Source organism: Eleutherodactylus coqui, chromosome 6 (assembly GCF_035609145.1).
Source record: "Eleutherodactylus coqui strain aEleCoq1 chromosome 6, aEleCoq1.hap1, whole genome shotgun sequence".
In the NCBI taxonomy this organism is placed as follows: Eukaryota; Metazoa; Chordata; class Amphibia; order Anura; family Eleutherodactylidae; genus Eleutherodactylus; species Eleutherodactylus coqui.
In genome coordinates this window covers 23360935-23383766 of record NC_089842.1, presented here as the reverse complement: position 1 = coordinate 23383766, position 22832 = coordinate 23360935, and the positions used below count along the sequence as shown (strand labels likewise).

At 43.9% G+C, this 22832-nt stretch overlaps 1 protein-coding gene across 1 annotated transcript in view; it reads right to left on the bottom strand.

Annotated features, from left to right (window-relative positions):
- Nucleotides 1-5548: 5548 nt before the first annotated feature.
- LOC136631941 (uncharacterized protein DDB_G0283357-like) overlaps nt 5549-22832 on the bottom strand; it is a 35808-nt gene continuing 18524 nt past the window's right edge. Inside the window, exons 3-7 of the mRNA XM_066606436.1 lie at nt 15865-15930; nt 11757-14113; nt 10377-10655; nt 7862-8087; nt 5549-5832 (exon numbers count right to left, since the gene is read on the bottom strand). Coding sequence (XP_066462533.1) covers nt 5685-5832; nt 7862-8087; nt 10377-10655; nt 11757-14113; nt 15865-15930 — 3076 coding nt within the window. The 3' untranslated portion in view covers nt 5549-5684. The remainder of the gene's footprint in view (nt 5833-7861; nt 8088-10376; nt 10656-11756; nt 14114-15864; nt 15931-22832) is intronic.

Sequence of the window (22832 nt, the reverse complement as noted above, 5' to 3'; positions counted from 1 at the left end):
AGGCATGGCAGAGCAGTAGCTCTGCCATGCCTTATCACAGCGATCATAGGCACAGTGCTGCAAGTCCCTCAGAGGGACTCAAATTGTGTTAAAAAAAAAAGAAAAGAAAAATGTTAAAAAAAACCCTTTTTTAATGCTTTTTCTAATATTAGCATAAAAAAAGGTAAAAAAAAAAATTAAAACCCCACATATTGGGTATTGATGCGTCCGTAACGACATGTACAAAAAGGTGAACATGCTTTTTATTTTGTACGGCAAAAAGCGTAAAAAACCGCTAAAAAACAGTGGCAAAATGCTCATTTTTAGCATTTTGCCTTCCAAAAAATGCAATAAAAGTGATCAAAAAAGCAGTACATTCCCCAAAATGGTACCAATAAAAACTACAGCTTGTCTCGCAAAACAGAAGCCCTTATAGAGCTCAGTAAAAATAAAAAAGTTACAGGACTTTGAATGCAGCTATAGAGAAAAAAAAAAGATTTCCAAAAAAAAAGGGTTTTTACTGCAAAAAAGTGTAAAAACCTATAAAAAATATATGAGAATTTTGGTATCGTTGTAACCGTACCGACCCGCAGAAAAAAATGTAGTGTGTCATTTATGCTGCATGATTAACACTGTAAAAAAAAAAAAAAAAAAAATCTATGGCAGAATTGATGCGTTTTCTCTCCCTGCTATCATAAAAAAAATACTAAAAGTTATACAATATAGTATATGTACCCAAAAGTGGTACTGATAAAACTACAGCTCGCTACGCAAAAAACAAGCCTTTATACGCCAGCGTCCACGGAAAAATAAAAAAGTTATGGCTTTTGAAAAATGGAGATGGAAAAATACAAAAAATTGCTTGGTCCTCAATGCCAAAATAGGCCGAGTCATTAAGGGGTTAATTACAATTACCTTCTATATTTACCTAAATAATTTTAGAACATATATATGTATGAATTTAAAAACTCCCCGGAGTGGCCCTTTCGGACCGGCATTTCACACGCTGGCCCTAGGCCTCATTCACATGGGTATTTAACCTGTCAGGTTCACATTGGATATTTCTGCCATTTTTCTGGCCGTTTATTCTGCGGCAGACCTCCAAGGCCGTGCTGCGGACTGTCCTGCAGATCTGTATGCGGACTTAGCCCCAGTGAGCGGTGCACATCCATGTGCGGCCGCTCAGTGACATCTTCACACCTATTTAGCATGGAAACTGCACCAAGAATCGACATGACATTTGTTTTTTTTCTGCAATGCAGATTTCAAAATCCCCATCAGATGCTATAGGGTGCTGATTCCATAGCAGAGAACAGAATGTTAAAATAGTGCGGAGATCACCGTGGATTTGGGCGTGGAATCTGCGTCCACATCCATGACAAAACTCCACCATGTGAACGGGGCCTTAATATAATCCCTGCTTTATGCCTCCTGTCCGCGGGGCAGGAGGGACCCGCTACGGAATCTACATGGAGAATCCGGAGCGGGCCTGATTTTCCCCGTGGACATGAGGCCTAAGGCCTAAGGCCTCATGTCCACGGGCAAAAGAAGAATTAAAATCCACAGCGGATTTTAACTCTTCTCCCGCACGCGGATCCGCACCCCATAGGGATGCATTGACCACTCGTGCGGTAGATAAATACCCGCGGATGGTCAATAACAGTGAATAAAAAAAAAATGGAGCATGAAAAAATCTGGACCATGCTCCATTTTCGTGCGGGTCTCCCGCGGGCTTCTATTGAAGCCTATGGAAGCCGTCCGGATCCGCGGGAGACAAAATTCGGAATTTACTCACCCGCTCCGGTTCTTCCCTTCGCCGCGGCTCCATCTTCTCTCCGTCGCGGCCAGATCTTTTTTCTTCGGAACGGCGCATGCGTGGGGCATGTCACCGACGTGCCCTGCGCATCCGCCGAGCCGAAAAAAGAAGATCCGGCTGCGACGCAGAGAAGATGACGCCATGGCGAAGGGAAGAACCGGAGCGGGCGAGAGGTAAGTTTATTCTTATTTTTATGCCTCATGTCCGCGGGGCAGGAGGGACCCGCTACGGATTCTCCATGGAGAATCCGTAGCGTGCCTGATTTTCCCCAGTGGACATGAGGCCTAAGTCTAACTTCACATGGGCGAGTGTGCTAGGTGGCTGTGAATCCCACCTCCATATCGCGCTCCCCACCATGGGACTTCCCCAGGGATGTGAGGCGTTTTCATAGCAAAACACCCTCGCATCACTTTGGGAAGAAGCAATCTTCTGCCCCAGCAGCTGCGCCAGAGCATCGCGATGGTTCTCCCATTGCTTTCAAAGGGGCTGGCGCTGCTGCCACATCGCCATTGAAAACAATGGAGCTACGATGCGGGATCATGCAGCCAGACAGAACAAGGCGTGATTTGATTCCCGCATTCTATAGCAGAGCCATGCAGGAAAACATCGCTCATGTATATGACTTCATTCAAAAGAATGGGGTTCATATCTGTCCGAGACGTGTGCATCTCGCAGCGCGTGAAGCCGCCTGAGTAAGATGCACCTTATATAGGAAGAGATGCACGGCCTCTTCTTACACCAGGAGCATCTCAGGCTGTCCAGCTACAGGCTGGCGTAGATTTATGGCATCATCTTGGACAGTTTGTGGTGTAAATGATACTTAAAGCTGTTGGGCGGGGGGGGGGGGGGGGCACACACCCTCCTCACAAGCCACATGTGAGGGGGTAAAAATATAAGGGGTGGCATTTTTTTAGTGCCGACACTTTTTTTACTCTAATTTTCTTCCTTCATATATTCACATTTAAAAATTTAAAAAATTGTAAAATTTCTATTTTTTGACTCTTCCCAGGATCTCGTCACTCCGCATGACGCTTTCATGGTCTCCTGGGACATCTCTAATGCTGGCAGCAGTGCCTGACTCCAATGAGCGGTGAGATGATCTTCTGGTTGAGAGCCAAGGACTCATCAGTGTAGCCAAGGACTCCTCCCTCCCATTATGGCTCACGCACACGGGTAAGTCCTGTATGGCGGTACATAAACTATGGACCCATAGGCACTGCATATACCTCTATGGTGCTTCTATAAGGCCCTGTATTCTAGAAAGCTCCTAGAGATGAAAGCCCCGATGATACAACATCTGATTTGTCTGTTTTTCTTATGGACTCCGTATAAATCCACGAGATGAAACCACTGTATATCCATATCGGCCAAGTATGGCTTAAAGTGACAACCCATCTTCACTTTATTGTTTCAGCATATTACCAAAAAAAAGGAAACAGACTTTGCCAATAGTTTTAAAGGGGTGGTCTTAGGACATGGACCCTGATTGGCCATATGACATCTGAGCAGTCAATACTACTCTCAGAACTCCCCTCTATGCGCTAGAACTGGTGAACCCAATGCTTCTATGTATTACATAGACATAATGCTACATGATGCTACATTTCTCCTGCAGCAGCCATCTTTCAATCAACACCTTTAAATAAAAATCTGTTTCGTGCATGCAACTCCTATGTGCAACTATGCATCTCCATGGTAACAGACTACGCAAGCCCAGTGTAGTCTGATCCTGCAGTCACAGCTTTTTTCTTCTTTCTATTGACCTACTAAATGAACGTTGTTTATAAGTAGGGGGTAGATAGAAATGATATGAAGGGAGGACCACTATACTATTATAGGTGATCTCCGGGGACCGAGAAGCAGACGTTCCACACAACAAGTCTCACTGACAGCTACAGTATAAAGATGGAAATAGCACCTAACCAACTTTAGTGCCATCAGTATATTAACCCTTTGCAATCCAATTTTGGATTTAGGGTTTCCTAGGGAACTTTCTCTTTCTGCCATTATACAATGGCGCCATCTGCTGGCTAGAGCCAGTACTGCGTGGTGGGACATGATGGAGAGGCCCCCGACAACAGAGTGGCTGGCAATATACAGTAAGAATACCTTGCCAGACATCTTCCGACATCGGAGCTGTACAGCCTTCAATAAGAATGTCTTCAGACGTCAGACAGTGAATTGGAAAGGGTTAAGTGTATGAACGATTTGCTACATTTGTAAGGGGGATGATGGTTACTTTTTCTCCCTCCTTGTGTGTAGTTACCCACATGTTCTATATTGTGGGTCGGTGGTTGTAGGCACGAACTAGACGGCCACGTGCTTCCTGTTTTGAGAGGAGTCTTGTGTGAAGTTAAGACAAGACGTGTCTACTCATCCTCATACGGGGGATTGGATCTTAATGTGGCACCTCGTCCATTCACTGAGCTACCAGAGAGATATTCTAACCTTCAGACCTTGTATTCCTGGAGTGGGTTCCTCCAGTCCTGCAATTCAGGACTGAAGGAAAGCTTGTGTAGTCAGACATGTTGCGATGCACAAAACCTGTTTATGAACAGCTCAACTTGGGCCGATCTGTACGAAATATATGAAAAACAACCTAGGGAACAATAAAGGGAGCAAGGTCGTTAACAACCGTAGAGTCCTCACTAGTTAGAGTTAGTTCACAAAGTCCATAGGATGGTCGCTATCGAAGACTCCTAGCGCAGCCACGCAATATGCAATTCATGTTTTTTCCATAAAACACTGACTTTCCACTTAAATATAGGCCGTACACCGGCTGTAGACCCAACCAAAGCCACAGGACAGGTTCCTTCAGGGTGGGCCATTGATGTCCCCTCTTTAGTGTGTCAGCAGAGACAGCCTGAACACAGCCCGTAGGGCAGGAACTCTACTTGTGTCCCTTAGGAAGATGGTCACTTCAACTACACAGCCGTCTGCATACTACACCCCCTTCTGGCTTCCAGTTGGAGATAGCAAACTGGGAGAGAGGAGCGGTCACACCCGAAGTCCCGTCCCGCTCTTGGGGCAAGCTTTGTTTTAGCGCAAAATGGTTGCTCCTACAAAACACATATTTGCATGAGCATAACGAATATTCACAAATACGTGCACATTTGTGGGGGGGGACGGTCCCCTTTTACACTTATTCAAGTGAATGGGACTGAGCTGCAATACCGGGCACAGCCACTATAGAATGAAGCATGCTGTGCCTGGTACAAACTAAAGTGACAGCAGTGCTCATGTGAGCGCCCCTGTCACTTCCAACAGCTAATTGGTGGAGATCCAGAGCAGCAAACCCCCATCTGAGGGTAGACCGTCAATATGTTAAAAACTTAAAGTGGTTTACAGCAGTGTTCCCCAACTCCAGTCCTCAGGGACCGCCAACAGGTCATGTTTTCAGGATTTCCTCAGTGTTGCACAGGTGATGTAATTATTGTCGGTGCCTCAGACATTGCCACAGGTGTTCTTACTATAGGAGATCCTGAAAACATGACCTGTTGGTGGTCCCTGAGGACTGGAGTTGGGGACCCCTGGTTTACAGGACTAAATTAATTTCTATGAAAAATAAAATCAACATGCTTAATGCTTTTCGATTATAACAGATGGCGATACAGCACATTCCTCATGTGACCGGAGAGTAATCAATGATTGGCCCCCCTGTCTGACCAATGCTTACACTTTGCATACTTAGGGTGACTACCCACTACAGTTTTTTTTTCACTGCGAAATTTGCAGCGTTTTTTTTTTCTGCAGGGGTCTATGGGACCTGTGAATGTTAAAATCGCGATTTTGCGCGATCACGATTTTAACATTACAAGTTTCATTAGTTGGTGGTAAAGGATATCCAACCGATTGGTTAGGGTAATTAGCTCATCTTCTCCTTCCTTTTTTAAACCTCAGTTCCGAGATGTCCATTAACACTTCCATTTGTTGTAGGAGAGGCTAAAGCTTCCATCTCGAGATTGTGGCCGGCATCAGCTTCAGGAACATTGTTGGTATTGCGTCTTCTACAAGAAGATATAGATGACTGGACCCACCTGTCAAAGTAATGAAGAAGGTTGTAAGATGAAATGGTTCCCAGTTAGCAACATCTTATGAAGAACTGCCCTGAGGGTCCATTCCTGACCTCGATGTGTTACCAATCTCATTCACTGTGTCCACCATGAGGCCCCCTAATCTCACTCATACATATTCGGACATCTTCATAGGAAGAAAGTTAATATTTAGCAGAAATTCCTCCAAAACCCATAGAAGATTTACCACCTCTGAAGATGCCCTGGGTTCAGGGATGCAAGATGTCCCCTTCACCACTGAACCAGAGCCATGCTTGGCTTTCCTTTGCTATAGGCTAAAAATGAAGCTTAGTGCCTGAACTCTGTATTTCAAGGCAAAGTGGCTGGTTGGGGTGCACCCGCCCTGCACCCCCCCCCCCCCCCTTCCCCACACACACACACACACACACACACACCCTACTACTTCAGCACATTGTCTTCTCTTATACAAACCTACATTGTGGGTTCATGGGATATGACCAGCAGAGATGCTCATGGGAGTCATCATCTTCAGTGGCTGTTTTTAAACCCTTTTTGCTTTTTTCATTTTAACTTTTGCTCCCACTTTCAAAAAATCATCACTTTTTATTTTTCCAGCGCTGCAGCTACACGAGGGCTTGTTTATTGTGTTTTTCTAAGCAGGGTTTTTGTTTTACGGCTTTCATGGTGTGGTAAAAACAACAAGTTATCTATATTCTGTTGTTGCTCCTTTTTTGTTTTTAACATTTTTTGTAATGCGGCGACTGGGAAATGGAGCGTTAATTAATCAATTAATATTTTTTAAGCCCTTACGTCATAGAGGTTAAGGGTTTGTAGGTAGGGAGATGGGGGGGGGGGGGGGGTCGATCCCGCTCTGTACAACGCAGGTGTCGACTGTTTCTTACATCTCACCCCTACCCGTAACAGCAGCGATCAGCACTCCTGATGGTCGCGGCTCTTAACCCTTTTAATGCCATCAAATAAAAGGTAATAAAAATACAAAAAACCCTTCATCAAAATAAAAGCCCCCAAAAGATGTTTTGTATCGCTCCATCCATTAAATCTGATCTATTTACCCCACATGGTGAACGTCAAAAAAAGAAAAACACAAAAATTGTTATTTTTTTTTTTTTATTTTTTTTTTTGGTCACCCTGTCTCCAAGAAAAAATGTAATAAAAAGTGATCAAAAAGAAACCACAAGACGTCACGCAAAAAATGAGCCCTCACATAACTATGTCGGCAGGAAAATAAAAAAGTTGTGGCGGCCAGAAAATAATTTGTCCAATAGAATAAAGTTAGGGTGATTCCTGCTGTAGTGTGTACGCTGTGGAAACAAGACGCCCTAATGATGCCAGATTCATGCTTTTTTTTTTTCCATTTCATTCCACATTGATGGATAAATAAAAGTCAAGATTTTTTAAAGGTGTGTGGGGTTGGGGGGGGGGGGGGAGGGGTGGTAGTGGGGGTAGAGTAGGTCTGTGTCCTTAAGGGGCTAATTTTGCCAATAATTAAAAACATTATTTTATTTTTCTTCTTTGGGCGCTTAAAGTTGTGTTTGTCTGATGGCATCTGCATTACTTCAGTATTGCAGTACATCATACATTTACAGGTATTCTATTAAGCCCTGCCGCACATTGTGATTTGGCTGGCAGTCTGGACTGTCCATCTATCAGTCTGTTTTGTCATAGCCCAGCCAGCCAATCACCTTTCCATGTAAGTATGGCGGTTCCCCTGGCTGTATAAGTGGAGTGTTGCAGCCTGCCCTCACTGCAGATATGTTGGATGTTGGGACTACTTCAGGGGCCTTTCCATCAGATCCAGAGGAGGTCATGTTAAAATGTGGTGAAGAACGGGAAGTTGTGGCGCACCAGGATCACGGTGATATAACATGCAGTGTCAGTGGGGTGTGGCAGCCATGGTTACCACTGATTACAGGGCATTAGCTAAAGCTGAGCTCTGATTGGTCGCCACGGACTGGCAGTTTTTCTGTTTTTGACATGTGAAGTTTCACCCAACGTAAAATGTAGAAATTACCTCCGAAAACTCTGGCAGAAGATGTACAGCGATACAAGTGCAATGAAAGCCACCAAACCAACTACGACTCCTACAATAATCCACTTAGTATGGTCGGTGTCTTCCGGAGTCTGCGCCCGCGGTGTGCTGTCAGTAGGTTTGGTGTCATCCAGAGTCCGCGGTGTGCTGTCAGTAGGTTTGGTGATTCCGGCTTTCTTGTCTTCAATTGATTTGTCGTCCAGCCTCTCTGAAAAATAAAGCTGGAGTGTGACCGTGTAATAACCGCGCCGCGAATTACAGCCAGTTACCCATGAAGCCCCTCCTATCGTCATCCAAGCCCCCACAAGGTCCGCACGCTCCCCTCTTGACATGCTCTGTGCTGCCACCGCCATATACCTCCCACTAGTACATCACTCTCAGGGCGGGCCACACAAATATAATCTCATTGCGTATTACGCATGCAGTGTACGAGCGCATGATAGGCGGTGAATGGAGTATATGAAAGCACATTGATATTCATTCATCCAGTCACACTTGTATATATTCATTGCATGTAATACGAGCGCAAAAAAGAACGCAACGTTTTCTATTCTGCCGTGTATTACATGCGTGCAGCCCTATAGTTTTCTATGGGTGCGTTTGGAACATTGCGTATGCATGGCGCAAGTAGAGAAATTGATAGGAAAATTTTAAAAAAGAGAATAAACAGATATCCGTGCAGGACGGCGTGCGTAAAATGCGCTGTTCATGCGCAGGCATACAGGAATGAAACCGCGATAATATATGGGGAATTACGACGGTAAAACGCTGTGATTTTTAAACAGCCTTTCCCAATACGTTCGCGTGAGCCCGGCCGCAGGCGGCATTCACACGGCTGAGTGCAGTATTGTTCTGAGAAACCCTCTTAAAGGCTCCTTCAGATGAGCGGATGCCCAAATACACCCGCCTCAGCACAAGGTATTTGCGCAGTGAACGAGGTTGATTTGTGCACGTATCGGCGCATTGTACTTTACCTTTTCGTGCATGCAGGGGCATTACATATACGCACAAAATAGAGAGGGTCATATTTTTTTGCACTCGTGAGAACCGTGTGCGCAAAAAAATTAAACGAAAATGAACCCATTGAACATCCCGGGTGCCTAAACACGCTTGTCTGAAGGAGCCCCAAAACAGGCAAATAGACACGCAGTGTACATATCCATGGGAATTCGCCCTTCGGCCGGGTTCACATGGGTGTAAGCGTATTTATTCTCGTATTTGCGCTCTGCAGTTTTGCTATGGGTGTTGCGTTTTTGTGCGTCTGCGTGTCTGGCTTGGTTTTTAATTCCCAATCATTGTTTTAAAGACTTGTTTAATGAGTCATACATTGATTTGAAGGAATGCTGCCATCCAATAGGTGGCGCTGCAGAGGTATTGTTCCTTCTTCCTTATTTGTATATATTACCCAGAGGAGCATGCATGGCCTTATAAGACTCCTCACTCACCTCCTAAGTGTCTCCTCACTCCGTCTGGGTGCTCTCCTTAAGAAGAGACAATACCCCTTCCAACACTCGTCACAGGCCTCTCACTAGCCTAGCCAGAAACCTACTGCACACTGAGGGGCAAAAAAACCTGAAACAGCTGTCTGTGTATGAATTTCTGGCTTATTTTTTAACCCTTTCCAATCCATTTATTTTTTCTCATCCATTCTCCCCAGCTCCAAATAAATTGGAGCTGGGGAGAATGGATGAGAAAAAATACATTTTCCCTGCACCCTTCTGAAATGACAGAGTTCAGGAGGGTGCAGGTGCTCACTGCAGCGGTGGGGGGAATACTTCCACATTCTCCCTTCTGCCTCCCGGCTCGGCCATCATGTGACCGCTGGGGTCAGGTGGCACCCGGCGGTTACATGATCGCCGGGCCGGGAGGCAGAAGGAGAATGCTGAAGACACCGGACAGGTTAACAGGTCCTCCCACGGTGCAGGCTCCCGGCTTGGCGTTCATGTAACCGCTGGGGATCAGGTAACACCAGCGGTCACATGATCGCTGTCCGGAATCGCTGTGCATTACATAGCACTAATTGAGCGCTATGTAATGTGTAAAGGAGAAGGCAGAAAGTGTTAAAAACCCTTTCCGCCTTCTCCTCGAGGGTCCTTGTTGATGATCATTACAGGAGTGCATCTGCACCCAATGTGTCTGATGATCGGGTGCAGATGCACTGCTGCACTGCAGTGTCGGGCCTGTCCTGACATCGGAGCTGTGGAGGGAAATGATGATGTCGGGGCAGGCCCGACATTGGATTGGAAAGGGTTAATCCCCAATCTCTGTTTTAAAGACTTGTTTGACGAGTCTGACCGATTTGAAGTAATACTACCATCCAATAGGTGGCGCTGCAGAGGTATTGTATCATCTTCCTTATTTGTATTAAAACCATACAAGCTTACTCTCATTGAATACTATACTGAAATACTCTGCGCTGCTTCCACGCACTGAATAAAAAGACCTGGTGAAGATTTACGCAGACCTTGCCCGCTCACGCTGCAGAAACCCCTCTTACCTCCACGAGTGGCCTGCAGATTGTGTCCATTCAGGCCGTTTCCATGCTCCAGGTTGTAGACATTTGTACTCAGGTCCTTTGTCACCATTTCTATACATGTTTCATTATACGCAAAAACCAAATCTCCCGACTGTGGACAATTATACCAGAATGGAAATGCTGTGACATTGAACGTACAACCTGGTGAATCGCGGTTCTCCATGTTCATAATGGTCCACGACTGATGGAGTACTTTCCTGTTCGTTATATTGAAGCGGTGGAGCTGCCACTGAGAGGAAGCTGCAGACAGACAGTAATGGACAGGACATGGGTTTATTACATTGTATCAGTGCAGGTAAATGTATGAGACAAATATTCCTGTGCGGTTAGTAAAGGCTGTGGACTTATTTCACTTGGAATAAACGATTCATACGTATATTGGTGGTCACCATGAGATAAAGAATTGTATTAAGGGCTCCTCAAGATGAACATGTACAACCTACTGGGCTCAGATGTTTCTCATGTGTCTCTCCAGTAATTGTGTATGGACAGCGTTGCATAAGCTGCCCATAGAAAAGAATAGGGCTCACACTGCGTGATATGCGGAGAAATAGAGCATGCTTTTTCTTGCACGAAGCTACACGCAGTGTTTACACACTAATGTGAATGGATCAATGAAAGTCCATGAGCCCTGAGAGAAAAGCAGGGGAGAGCAGTGAGCACTGACACAGCCAGGAGCACCGTGTTGTCTTGATCTATGTCTAAAGCAGCAGCACAGCCAGCTATGTAAAAGGGTTGTACAGATTCTACGTCAGCAAAATACTAGGGCATTTTTAATGAAAACTATTTAGAAAGTGACTAACTTTTAGGAAACAAAATGAGCTGTAATAAAATCAGCGCAGACACGCTAAGAGTTATATTACTTGAAATGTGTGGCAATAGCCATTTTAAGGGAGTGAATAAAAATGATTCTTTGTTCTGATACTTAATCCTCATGTTCCCACCTCTGTAACTTGCATCTATCTCCAGAACTGACCCGCTGGGACCCCAGCCTGGCTTTTTGTGGTGGGCGAGCAGAACTGTCCTTCACTCTTTCCATAACGTCTGTAGCAGTGGATGACAGTTGTGGGACCAACATAGTACAGTAAGCTACACTATTTCTCTACTCATGGCCACCCCAGCTGCATTGTACAGAGATCTATTCCCATCACGACCACAACTGGCCAAGGTAGTAATACACCTTTAAGTCAGTAGCAGCTGTTTAGGCCACATGCAATAAGATATATATTTAACATATACCAGCAGGGCCCCCATTTTGCTTGTTACCATGAAGCCCCCTCATTTCTCTGTACTCCCATAAAAACATTGTATCATTGTAAACACTGTATCATTTGCATTTACCTTGCACTGTCACCGGAGCTACCAGAAGTACAATCATCAATAGGAAAACAATCTTGTACACCCATGAGGATTTTATACTGTATTTTTGCTTGTCTGTTTTGCTCTCACATGGGGAACGAATCTCAGCTCCACGAGGCAAAGAAACAGGGTCATCGAGATTAGTGACTTCCCCATCTTGTTGAAAGTAGGTGGGACTAGTAGGTGCCAAGGCATTAGGACTTTTTGTAATGGCCTGGGTTTGATCTTGGCTGTTGAGCCTACGAATCGAGAGGCCCTTCTTATCACTTCCATAACCTGGGGAAGTGTTATCTTTTGGATTATGGTCTATGGAGAGCTTGTTATCACTACAGTTGAGGTTGCTCCTTTTTCTTCCAGGATGGACATCTACATGGGTATCTTCATCAGTTTCAAAGCTGTTGGTGTTCTGATTGCAGCCACAGTGTATGGAGGCATTTGTACCAGAGTGAGAGCCTATAGAAAAATCATTATTAACCTCATGTTGGGCAAATAGATCATCGCTGGGCCTTGAACCCATATCAATGTTGTGTTTTGGTTCAAGGAGCTCAGTGAAAATGTTGTTTGATCCATGGCTTTCAGGTGCAAAGTTGTCTTCTTCAAGCCCTGCTGAACTGCTGTTCTCTGACTTCAAGATCATGGTCGTATCAGATGTGGTGGTATGATCATCCAACTTAATGACTTTTGTGATATTATTGTCTAGTTGAAGACCTGTGGAAGAATTATCATTGGGACTCCTATCATTGGAGGCTTTGCTTTTCTCTAATTTAATAATTTGCCCATGGCATGAAAAGTCAACTTTGCCCCTTCTATGGTCTATGGAAGTTTTGTTCTCGGGGGCTATGGCCTTATTTTTGTCCAAGTTAGCTCCACCCTGTAGCTTTCTGTATGCAGTTATACTGTAAGCATCTGTACAGCTGCTAACAGCTTTGATGTTGGAGCCATTTCCACCAGTCTGACTGGCTGCAGAATAGCTATAGTTAAATTCAAGATGGGCAGGTATATCACCATTGTGTTCTGGCTGAAGGAGTTCACTGGAAATGTTGTTTGATCTATGGCCTTCAAGTGCAAAGTTGTCTTCTTCAAGGCCCGCTGTAGTGCTGTTTTCTAACTTCAAGATTATATTGGTATAAGACCTAGTAGTATGATCACCCGACTCAAGGACTCTTGTGACATTGTTGTCTCGTTGATGACCTGTGAAAGAATTATCATTGGTACTTGTGTCATCAAAGGCTTTGCTTTTCTCTTCTTTTATCTTTGGTCCATGACATGAAAAGTCAATGTTGTCCCTTCCATGGTCTGTGGAAGTTTTGTTCTCAGCGTCTGTTGCCTTATTTTTGTCCGAGTTACCTCCACCTTGTAGCTTGCTGTATGTAATTGTATTGTAAGCATCTGTATTGCTACTAACATCAGTTTTGATGTTGAAGACATTTCCACCAGTTTGACTGTCTGCAGAATAGCCATTGTTAACTTCATGATGGACAAGTATATCATCATTAGGCCTGGATTCCCCATCACCATTGTTTTTTGGTTCACAGAACTCATTGTCAATGTTGGTTGATCTATGGATTTCAGTTAAAAAGTAGTCATTATCAAGGCTTTTTGTAGTGCTGTTCTCTGACATCAAACTCATGGTTCTGGGGTCATCTGATGTAATGACGTCTTTGACATTGTTGTCTTTATGAAGCTCTGTGGAAGGTTTGTTCTCTTGTTCTCTGTCCTTATTCTTGTCCACATCAGCTACATCTTGCAGCTCACTGTATGTAGTGCTACTGTAAGCATCACTTATGGTATTATCATTAGTTTTGAAGTTGGAGGCATTTCTCTCTATGTGATTGGCTAAAGAAAAGTTCTTGTTATCCTCATGGTAGGCAAACGTACCATCACTGGATCTGGAACCCTCATCGCCATTGTGATCTGTGTCAAGAAGCTCAGTTTCAATGCTGATTGAGCCTTTAGGTGCAAAGTTGTCTTCTCCCAAGCCTACCACAGAGCTGTCCCCTGAGAGAGGAGCTATAGAGGCACTATTCTCCAGTGCACAAGACATGGTGAGGTCATCCAGCCTCATGGAGGTGTCTTCGGTTCTACTTCTATCTTCAAATGCTTCAGGTGCTTTGCTGTTGAGGCATGATATTTTCCTGTCACATCCAGAATCTTCAGAGGCGCACCTGTCACCTAATGTTATGTCTATGTTTATGGCATCGTTTTCATATTTGCAGTTTTCAGCAGAGATTGCATTATTGTCCCCAGAGTCTTCGGGTTTTGATCCATGACTTTTGTGGGATGTTGAGGGTTCTGTCGTTTTAATGCTCAGAGCAGCAGGAAGGCAAAAAGGAACCACCCTGTGAAAATATTATTGTGATAATTAATTTTGGCGCTACGAATAAGAAATGTATCAAGCAAGCGACAATCCGCAGAAAAGCTACTGATCGACAGAAGAGTAATAACTTGTTATATACAGTATACTAAAATGGGTTTTCTGGGGAAAATACTATGAAAAAAACTAAATATTCAAAGGAAAGATCAAAATTGCTAAGGAGGAGGCAGAAAGACGGATCGCCAAAGAGAGAAAAAATAACCCTAAACTATTCTTCAATTATATTAACAGTAAAAGGATTTGCACTGAGAGCACTGGCCCTTTAACAAATAATGCAGGAGAAATCATTGAAGATGATGGAGGGAAGGCAAATCTATTAAATAGTTTCTTTTCTAGCGTATTCACGAACAAAAAGGAAATGCCACACGAGATGCAGGGGAATAAAATGAAGCCTTCACAAAATATTTCATACCTAACGCAGGAGGAAGTGCGAAACCGATTAAAGAAGATTAAAATCGATAAATCGCCAGGCCCAGATGGAATACACCCATGGGTACTAAGGGAACTAAGTGATGTGATAGCTAGGCCGCTATATCTAATATTTATGGATACTATCAAGACCGGGGTTGTACCACTGGATTGGCGCATTGCCAATGTAGTTGCAATATACAAAAAGGGGTCCAAAAGTGAGCCTGGTAACTACAGGCCGGCAAGTCTCACTACGGTAACTGGAAAGATATTTGAGGGGTTTCTGAGAGACGCCATCCTAGAATGCCTCAAGGAAAACAACAGTATAACTCCTCTCCAGCACGAGTTCATGAGGGGGCGATCATGTCAGACGAATCTGATCAGTTTCTACGATGAAGTAAGTTCTAGGCTGGACCTGGGAGAGTCTATTAATCTCGTATATCTGGATTTCTCTGTGCCGCATAATAGGCTGATATATAAAATGAGACAGCTTGGATTGGGTGAAAACGTGTGTATTTGGGTAAAGAATTGGCTCAGAGATAGAAAGCAGAGGGTGGTAATAAATGTTTCGTACTCTGATTGGGCAACCAATTCTGTTTGCCTCTCTGGGTATTCCAGTCCTCTCATTCCGTTTATTAATTTAGCTGCCCTTCTTTGAACCCCCTCCCGCACTGTAACATCTTTCCTGAGCACCGGTGACCAGAACTGTACACAGTATTCCATGTGAGGCCTGACAAGTGCCTTATATAGTGGGAGAATAATGTTCTCGTCCCTCGCCCCTATACCTCTTTTATTGCACCCCAAGACTTTATTTGCTTTAGCAGCAGCTGACAGGCATTGATTGCTCCAGGTAAGGGTGATTACTCACTACAGTTTTTTCTTCCCTGCGAAATTCGCAGCATTTTTTTCTCTGCAGGGGTCTATGGGACTTGAATGTTAAAACCGCGATCACGCAAAACCACAATTTACCGGGAAATCGCGATTTTGCGTGATCGCGATTTTAACATTACAAGTCCCATAGACCCCTGCAGAGAAAAAAATGCTGCGAATTTCGCAGGGAAAAAAAAAACTGTAGTGGGTAGTCACCCTAAGTCTACAGTAAACAGTCATGCCAGTAAGAGCAGCACATGACCGCTGCAGCCAATCACTGTCCTCTTCCTCAACGGTGATGCCAGTAAGAGTGGCACATGACCGCTGAGGCCAGTGATTGGGAATCATGTATTGACATACAGCATCAGTGCAGGCAGCTTTTGTGCATTGTGAGAATAGTTTATGTTCCATAAGCAGCAGAAAATAGCTATAAATTACCTCATAGACTCTCCTAATGTGTCTTGCACTGGAACACCAATCTTGTGCTTTGTCATCATTTCGCAACTGCAAATAAAACAATTTTCTTTGAGCTCCTAGAACATATATGTACAGTACAGTATGTGCATCAAGGTCACATCCTAAGAACACGCTTCATGGGAATTTCACCATTTAGCATCATCTTTGCCTAACACTCTGCCCTGAGTCCTTCCTTTTTATCCTCATAGTAATCAGTGATGTGTTTATTCTGCTACAGAAGCTCCAAATCCCCTTTATAGACAGTTACATGATCACATTCTATCTGCCTAAGGCCACCACTAGTGGGAGCTCAAGAGATTACTGTATACAGATATAAACAGCCACCACTAGGGGGAGCTCAGGAGATTACTATATATTGTATATACAGCCAATACAATTACTGTTATTCAGATCAGTTGTTGCATAGAAGTAGGAGTGTCCCAAACATTTTTGCTACCTGAGGCGAAGTGTGAAATGGCGACCCAATCCCCCAACCTCCATCCCCTCTTCCCCAGCCAAAAACCCACTCATTTTACAGGCATTGAAAGCACCAATACACACAATTACCAACACATATTTGAAGCATTGAGACTTGTCTGAAGTGACAGAATCATAGCACTCCCAACAATGTCCCCCGATGGTGGCCACAATAGTAAAGGTGACCCCATTAGGGGCCCTAGTAGTAATAGTAGCCTTTATAGTGGCCCCAGTAGTAATAGTGACTCCACAATGCAGTGAATATGCATGCAACAGCATGTTTGCTGTGTTTTTACATGATCCCATAGACTTTCATGGATAATGGCAGTCTGTGATACGGACCAAACGAGGGCATGCTGTGATTTTTTTTTTTAACTTACATTAAAAAATGCATGTCTGAATATCCCAATGCAAACTGATGCTTAATAATTACACATGTAATACAGACAGAAAAATGCCTGCGTGAATGAGCCCCAAAGAGAAGCTGTTCTATATGAGGAATCCCATGTATGACAAACTCCGGTATTCTTCAAAATGTGCCCTATCTCCATCCGATATGATAAACTTGTCATGAAATCTGGTGCAGAACAGTTTGGGACTTGTGTAAAGTTCCATCTCACCATAAAATACCACTGTGGATTCCCACCACCCTAGGAATAAATTAGCATAGCTTGGCACACGTGCCGTGCCCATTGCTGTGCCTCATTTCTGCAAAACAAAAATTCATGAATTCATGAATGGGTGAGTGAGAGCTGCCTCTGATTGGTGAGGGCTGTGACCAATCAGAGGCAGCCCAGTCAGCAGGCGGGGATTTTAAATCCCGACCTGCTGAATACTACAGAAAACAGTTCAGGAGAACTGCCGGCCAGACGCGGCTGAACTCCGGCTGCAGCGGAAAGGTGAGTATACATTTTTTTTTAATTTTTACACATTTTAGGATGATTTTCAGGTAAGGGCTTATACTGTTACAGCTGTGGCAGAGGAAAACGTTCTTTATGCTGACAGTGCGGGGGGAGGGGGGGGGGGGGAGGGGGGCACACTCGTCGCTATTGTGGCTTAATAGTGAGACCTCGGAGCCCGAAATGCAGCCCTGCATGTTGCTCCTCGCCTGCCCTATCCATTTCTGTGTTTTTTATATGACTTTGGTGATTTGCTAAGATTTTCACAAATGAAAACCTTAGCGGAGCACCAGTCATATACAAAAATGCTCGAGTAGCCCATTGACTTCAATGGGGTTCGTTACTCGAAACGAACTCTTGAGCATCACTGAAAGTTTGACTCGAGTAACGAGCACCCAAGCATTTTGGTGCTCGCTCATCTCTATTTGTGACATGTTAGGGTTTTGTAGGTTGACAACAGGGTTAGCCTCTGTGGAATGGGGGCGCCCTTATGTGAGCCTCTAGATCCAGAGCCAGGGAGCCGACAGGCCTATGCTACAGGCCATGTAAGTAGATATGTGTCTATTTGGTGGTGTGTGGCAGAAGGCATATTATGAGTAGGGGGCGACTTTATATGTCAGTTAGAAGTTAGACAGACGAGTTTTGCTTTTGGGATTATACCGTTGTGTTAGGTGTGCGGAATAGAACTGGCCGAGGCCCGACTTTAAAAGAAGACTTTGGTGTAGTAATGAAATACTGTGTGTCAACCGTCCTGTGCAGGACGATGGCGATCCTGAGAAGTGACCAGTCCCCGAGTTGGGCCAATACATGTTAACAATGCACGACACACCTCAGCAATTATACAATAATCACTAGTAACTCTAAGGTATTTCATGATATGATCAGCTTGTGCGTTATATACAGCGACCTATGCAGCTCCTCTTACGCTTCTGAATTTCTATCCCTTTCCTCCATATATAGTAAATTACATCATCCCTCTAAACTACTCCTAGCAGTAACTGCAATTGACTAGTACTCTGGTGAAAGGGACTATATTACCAAAAAATGTTTTTATTAATTAAAACTAGAGAGGGGGCGTGGCCAGCAGTGCATGGCAGAGGACGAGTAGATCCTAAGCTGCCAGCATACACGGCAATTCAGCAGTGCACACAAGGTCAGAAACACCCGATCTACAGCTCACTCACCTCTCCCCAGCTCCGCTGACAGTCCTGACTGTGGAGAGCATCATGGTTCGTGGCAGGGTTAAGAAAAGTCCTCTAAAAGTGACAAAGTTCTTCCTGGCCAGCAGGGCTCTGCAAGAGGGCGGTGCCCAGCAGCAGGGAAGCACGGCACTCTCTCACAGTGTTCTCAGGCGTCCGTTCACCGGCAGTGAGTGACACGCTGCTATCTGAAGCTGCTAAGGCAGGAAACCATACAGGAAGCCGCCCTTCATCTGTAGCTGTAATAATTAACCCAACAGCAGAAGTAGAAGAAGGAGAGAGCCCAGTAACAGCAACAGTCACTGCTTTACCCCTTCATTGCCTACTGCTCCAGGTACTTGGGGGAAGCAGGATGTTACACACTCCAAAAGCACTCCAGCACAGAATATGGATTCCCAAAGTGCAGATATGCCCATAACTGAAGCAACAATGCGTCTGCTACTCACAGACCTTGAACTCTCCATTCAAAAAGATATACAACAAGCAATGTCTTCTATACAAGCTGACATTACATCACTCCGTGACCGAACATGCCATATTGAAAATAAAGTGGCTAAATTGACGTCAGTCCACAATAGGTTAGTTGACGCTACTAAGAACATGGAGGAAGAAGTGGAAGCTCTAAAACTAAAACTAGCAGACATTGAAGACAGGTCTAGACGGAACAATATTAGATTTAGAGGGATACCTGAATCTGTCAAAACAGAGGATCTTGGGGAATTCCTCACCGATTTTTTTTTTCCACTGTCCTCCTCCCCAACGCCACTCACTATGATCTAGCAATCGATCGAGCACACCGGCTCCCTAAGCCTAAAGCTTTACCCGCATCTGTACCAAGGGACGTCATCGCACGTATACACTTATTTCAAATTAAAGAAAAATTGATGGAAACCGCTAGAACCCCACCTACTCTTCCAGACCGCTTTAAAAATGTTACACTGTTTGCAGACCTGTCTGTGGGGACACTTTTACGAAGGAGAGCATATGCTACGAGCACAAAAATACTTCGCGAACACAGCATCATATACAAATGGGGCTTCCTGGTGAAACTTATTATCACTAGAAATGGCAGTAAATTCTATGCACAATCTCCGGAAGAAGCCTTACACTTTTGTAAAGACTGGTATATACCCTGGCCACCCTGGACCACTTGGATCTAATGAAAAAAGGAATTCCCCATCCCTACAGGAGGAATGGTCCACAGTTCCATATAGCAAGAAACACACTGAAGAACATTCTGTGGCCAATTAACACAACCTCCTACGGAACAATCATTACAGGACTGGGGACTCTCCTTACTCGGGTTGTTTCTCTTCTAAAACTGCCATATCTGGCACGTAAACCACTGGTAACCGGTAAATCCAATCCCCCGCGAGAACTATGGTAATATGTGTACATTTATCTCAATGTTTCTTTTGTTGGCCTTACAGGCCCATATTTCTAGCCATTGTGTTTGGTATTTTGAGTTTACTTTGTTTCCCTTTGCTAAAAGGTCTGGGATGTGCTTGTATGTGATGGGACTGTGGTCATATTGTGGTCGGGGGTGGAGCTGGGGGGCCCCACATAATGGAGATAATTCTCCTGGGCCCCACAGATCCCTCCCTGAATTCGGTGCACCTAACTTCTTGTATTATGGTACTTAAAATATTATCGATCAATGTCAAAGGTCTAAACTCACCCTTTAAAAGATCAATGGTGTGGAAGGAGGCTCATACAACTAGTACAGACATACTATGCATTCAGGAAACGCATTTAAACAAAGAAGACATATTTAGGCTGACACAAGCGGTTCCCCCATATTTTCTCTTCTCCTGCAACACATAAAAAATGTGGGGTGTCCATAGCCATCAAGGATACAGTTGCACTTTCGGTCCATAAAGAGATCATAGATAACAATGGACGCTACGTCATACTGATATGCTCTGTTAATAGCCTTAAGTATACTCTAGCCTCAATACATGCCCCTAATTCTAAGCAACATACTGTACATTTATTAAAAACATCTTAAAAACTATAGATCAGGTTAAAGAGGGCCCATCAGTGCTAATGGGTGACTTCAATAAACTCTATGGCCCTCAGTAGACACTTCATCCACTACTCAGACTATAAACCAACCAACCTCTATTGTTCCCCTACTAAACGACAAAAATCTTTTTGATATTTGGCGCCTACAACATCCGACTGAGCGCGACTATACCTATTTTTCACACCCTCACAAAGTATATAGCAGAATTGATTTTATTCTGATAGATCAAAACCTTATAAAAAACGTTACATCTACGACAATAGGTGCCATAACATGGTCAGACCACGCGCCAGTAGCAATGTCTCTTCAAGAACTATTTAATCAACCACCTATTGTGACTTGGCGCCTTAATAATTACATACTACAACACCCAAAATATGCACCCGTTGCTGCAGGCCCTCCTAGATTACTTCGATCTCAATGACAATGGTGAGATCTCTGACCCAACTTATGGTGCGCACATAAGGCTACTATTAGAGGTCATTTTCTTAAACAAGATGCTTACGATAAAAAACGCAGGAACGCCTTGCTACTGTCTTTACAAACGCAACTAGGTACATTGCACAGATTAAACAAAGCATCCTACTCCATAGATAGAGCTAGAGAGATATCAGCTTTACACCAGCAGCTCCAGGAGCTTCATATCTACGAACACAATCTAGCTCTAAGGAAATTAAAATTAACATACTACTGGCAAGGCAATAAGACTGGGTCTACATTAGCGAAACAAGCAAAAATCCGTACAGCTAAAGCGCGCATACCCTTCCTTTATGACACTCAGGGCGTTAAGATATATGACCCTCAAGGCATTGTTGATGTACTGGCAGGCTACTACAAGACTCTATATAACTTAAAGGAAGATTGTTCAATCACCCAACCCATAAATACTGAAATATCCTCGTTTTTGGACAACGTATAATTGCCCACACTATCTTCCGCGGAGTTGAATGCCGTTTCTCAGCCATTTAACTCAGCTGAGGTTCTCAAAGCAATAAAAGCACTGAAATCTTACAAATCTCCTGGACCTGGCGGTCTCACTAGTGAGTATTATAAGACCTATAGGTACATTTTGGCCCCTTATCTCACCAGAGTATTTAATGATATAGCTATGAAGGGGCAAACCCCTCCAGAAATGTTGAGAGCTCTCATTATTACTCTACCCAAACCTGGCAAAACTCCTGATACCCCCTCAAATTTTAGGCCAATCTCCCTCCTAAACACGGATATAAAGCTATATGCAAAAATACTGGCAAACAGATTCATGATGATCATGCCAAATCTAATCGACAAGGACCAAGTTGGTTTCATTAAAGGTCGTCAAACTAGTGATGGCACACGCCGTTTCATTAATGTCATTTCTGTAGCTTGTGCCCGTGGAACCCCTTCTCTGCTCCTTACTCTGGATGCAGAGAAGGCGTTTGATCGCGTACACTGGGGGTATCTTATAAAAGTGCTTCTGAAATTTGGCTTTGGCAGTCATCTGACTTCCTCTATAATGGCCTTGTACTCTTCCCCTTCTGCTCAAGTATATACCTCTGGTTCTATTTCTAAATCATTTGATATTTCAAACGGAACTAGACAGGGTTGCCCACTATCCCCAACAATATTCGCTCTGGTGATGGAACCCCTCGCCCATATGATTCGCTCATCTCCAGACATTTCCGGCATCGTAATAGGTAGCACTGAACACCGCATTGGCCTATTTGCAGAGGATGTTATTCACACTCTAACATCCCCAAAATCCTCCCTCAGTACTTTATCCGAAATTATAGAAAAATTTAGTCGGGTCAGTTACTACAAAATCAGTGCTTCCAAATCTCTAATTCTCAATATGGGAATTTCTACAAACACCCAAGCAAAACTACAATCACTATACCCCTATCAGTGGGTAGATGGACAAATCCCCTATTTAGGTATTACCCTAACATTCCCTACCAGCCAATTAGGGCATATCAATTTAAACATTTTACTGTCTGGTTTAGAAAAAGACATCCAAAACTATATGAAATTACGAATCTCCTGGATAGGCCGCATTGCCCTTGTTAAAATGTTGTTGCTTCCAAAAATGTTATATTTATTCCGCAACCTCCCTGTTATACCTAATAGCACTTTAAATAGAATACAAAGTTTGCTGATGCGCTACGTTTGGGGCTATAAGAGAGCGCGTGTGCCGGCCAAAGTATTATACCTCCACCCATCCCAAGGAGGGCTAGGCTGCCCTTGTATAAAGGATCATTACTATGCATCATTACTTGATCAACTTAAAAGCTGGTGGATAAACGATAGTTCTAAACACTGGATTCAAATGGAGTCTGATATTACTGGATCCTCTAAACTATCAAATCTCCT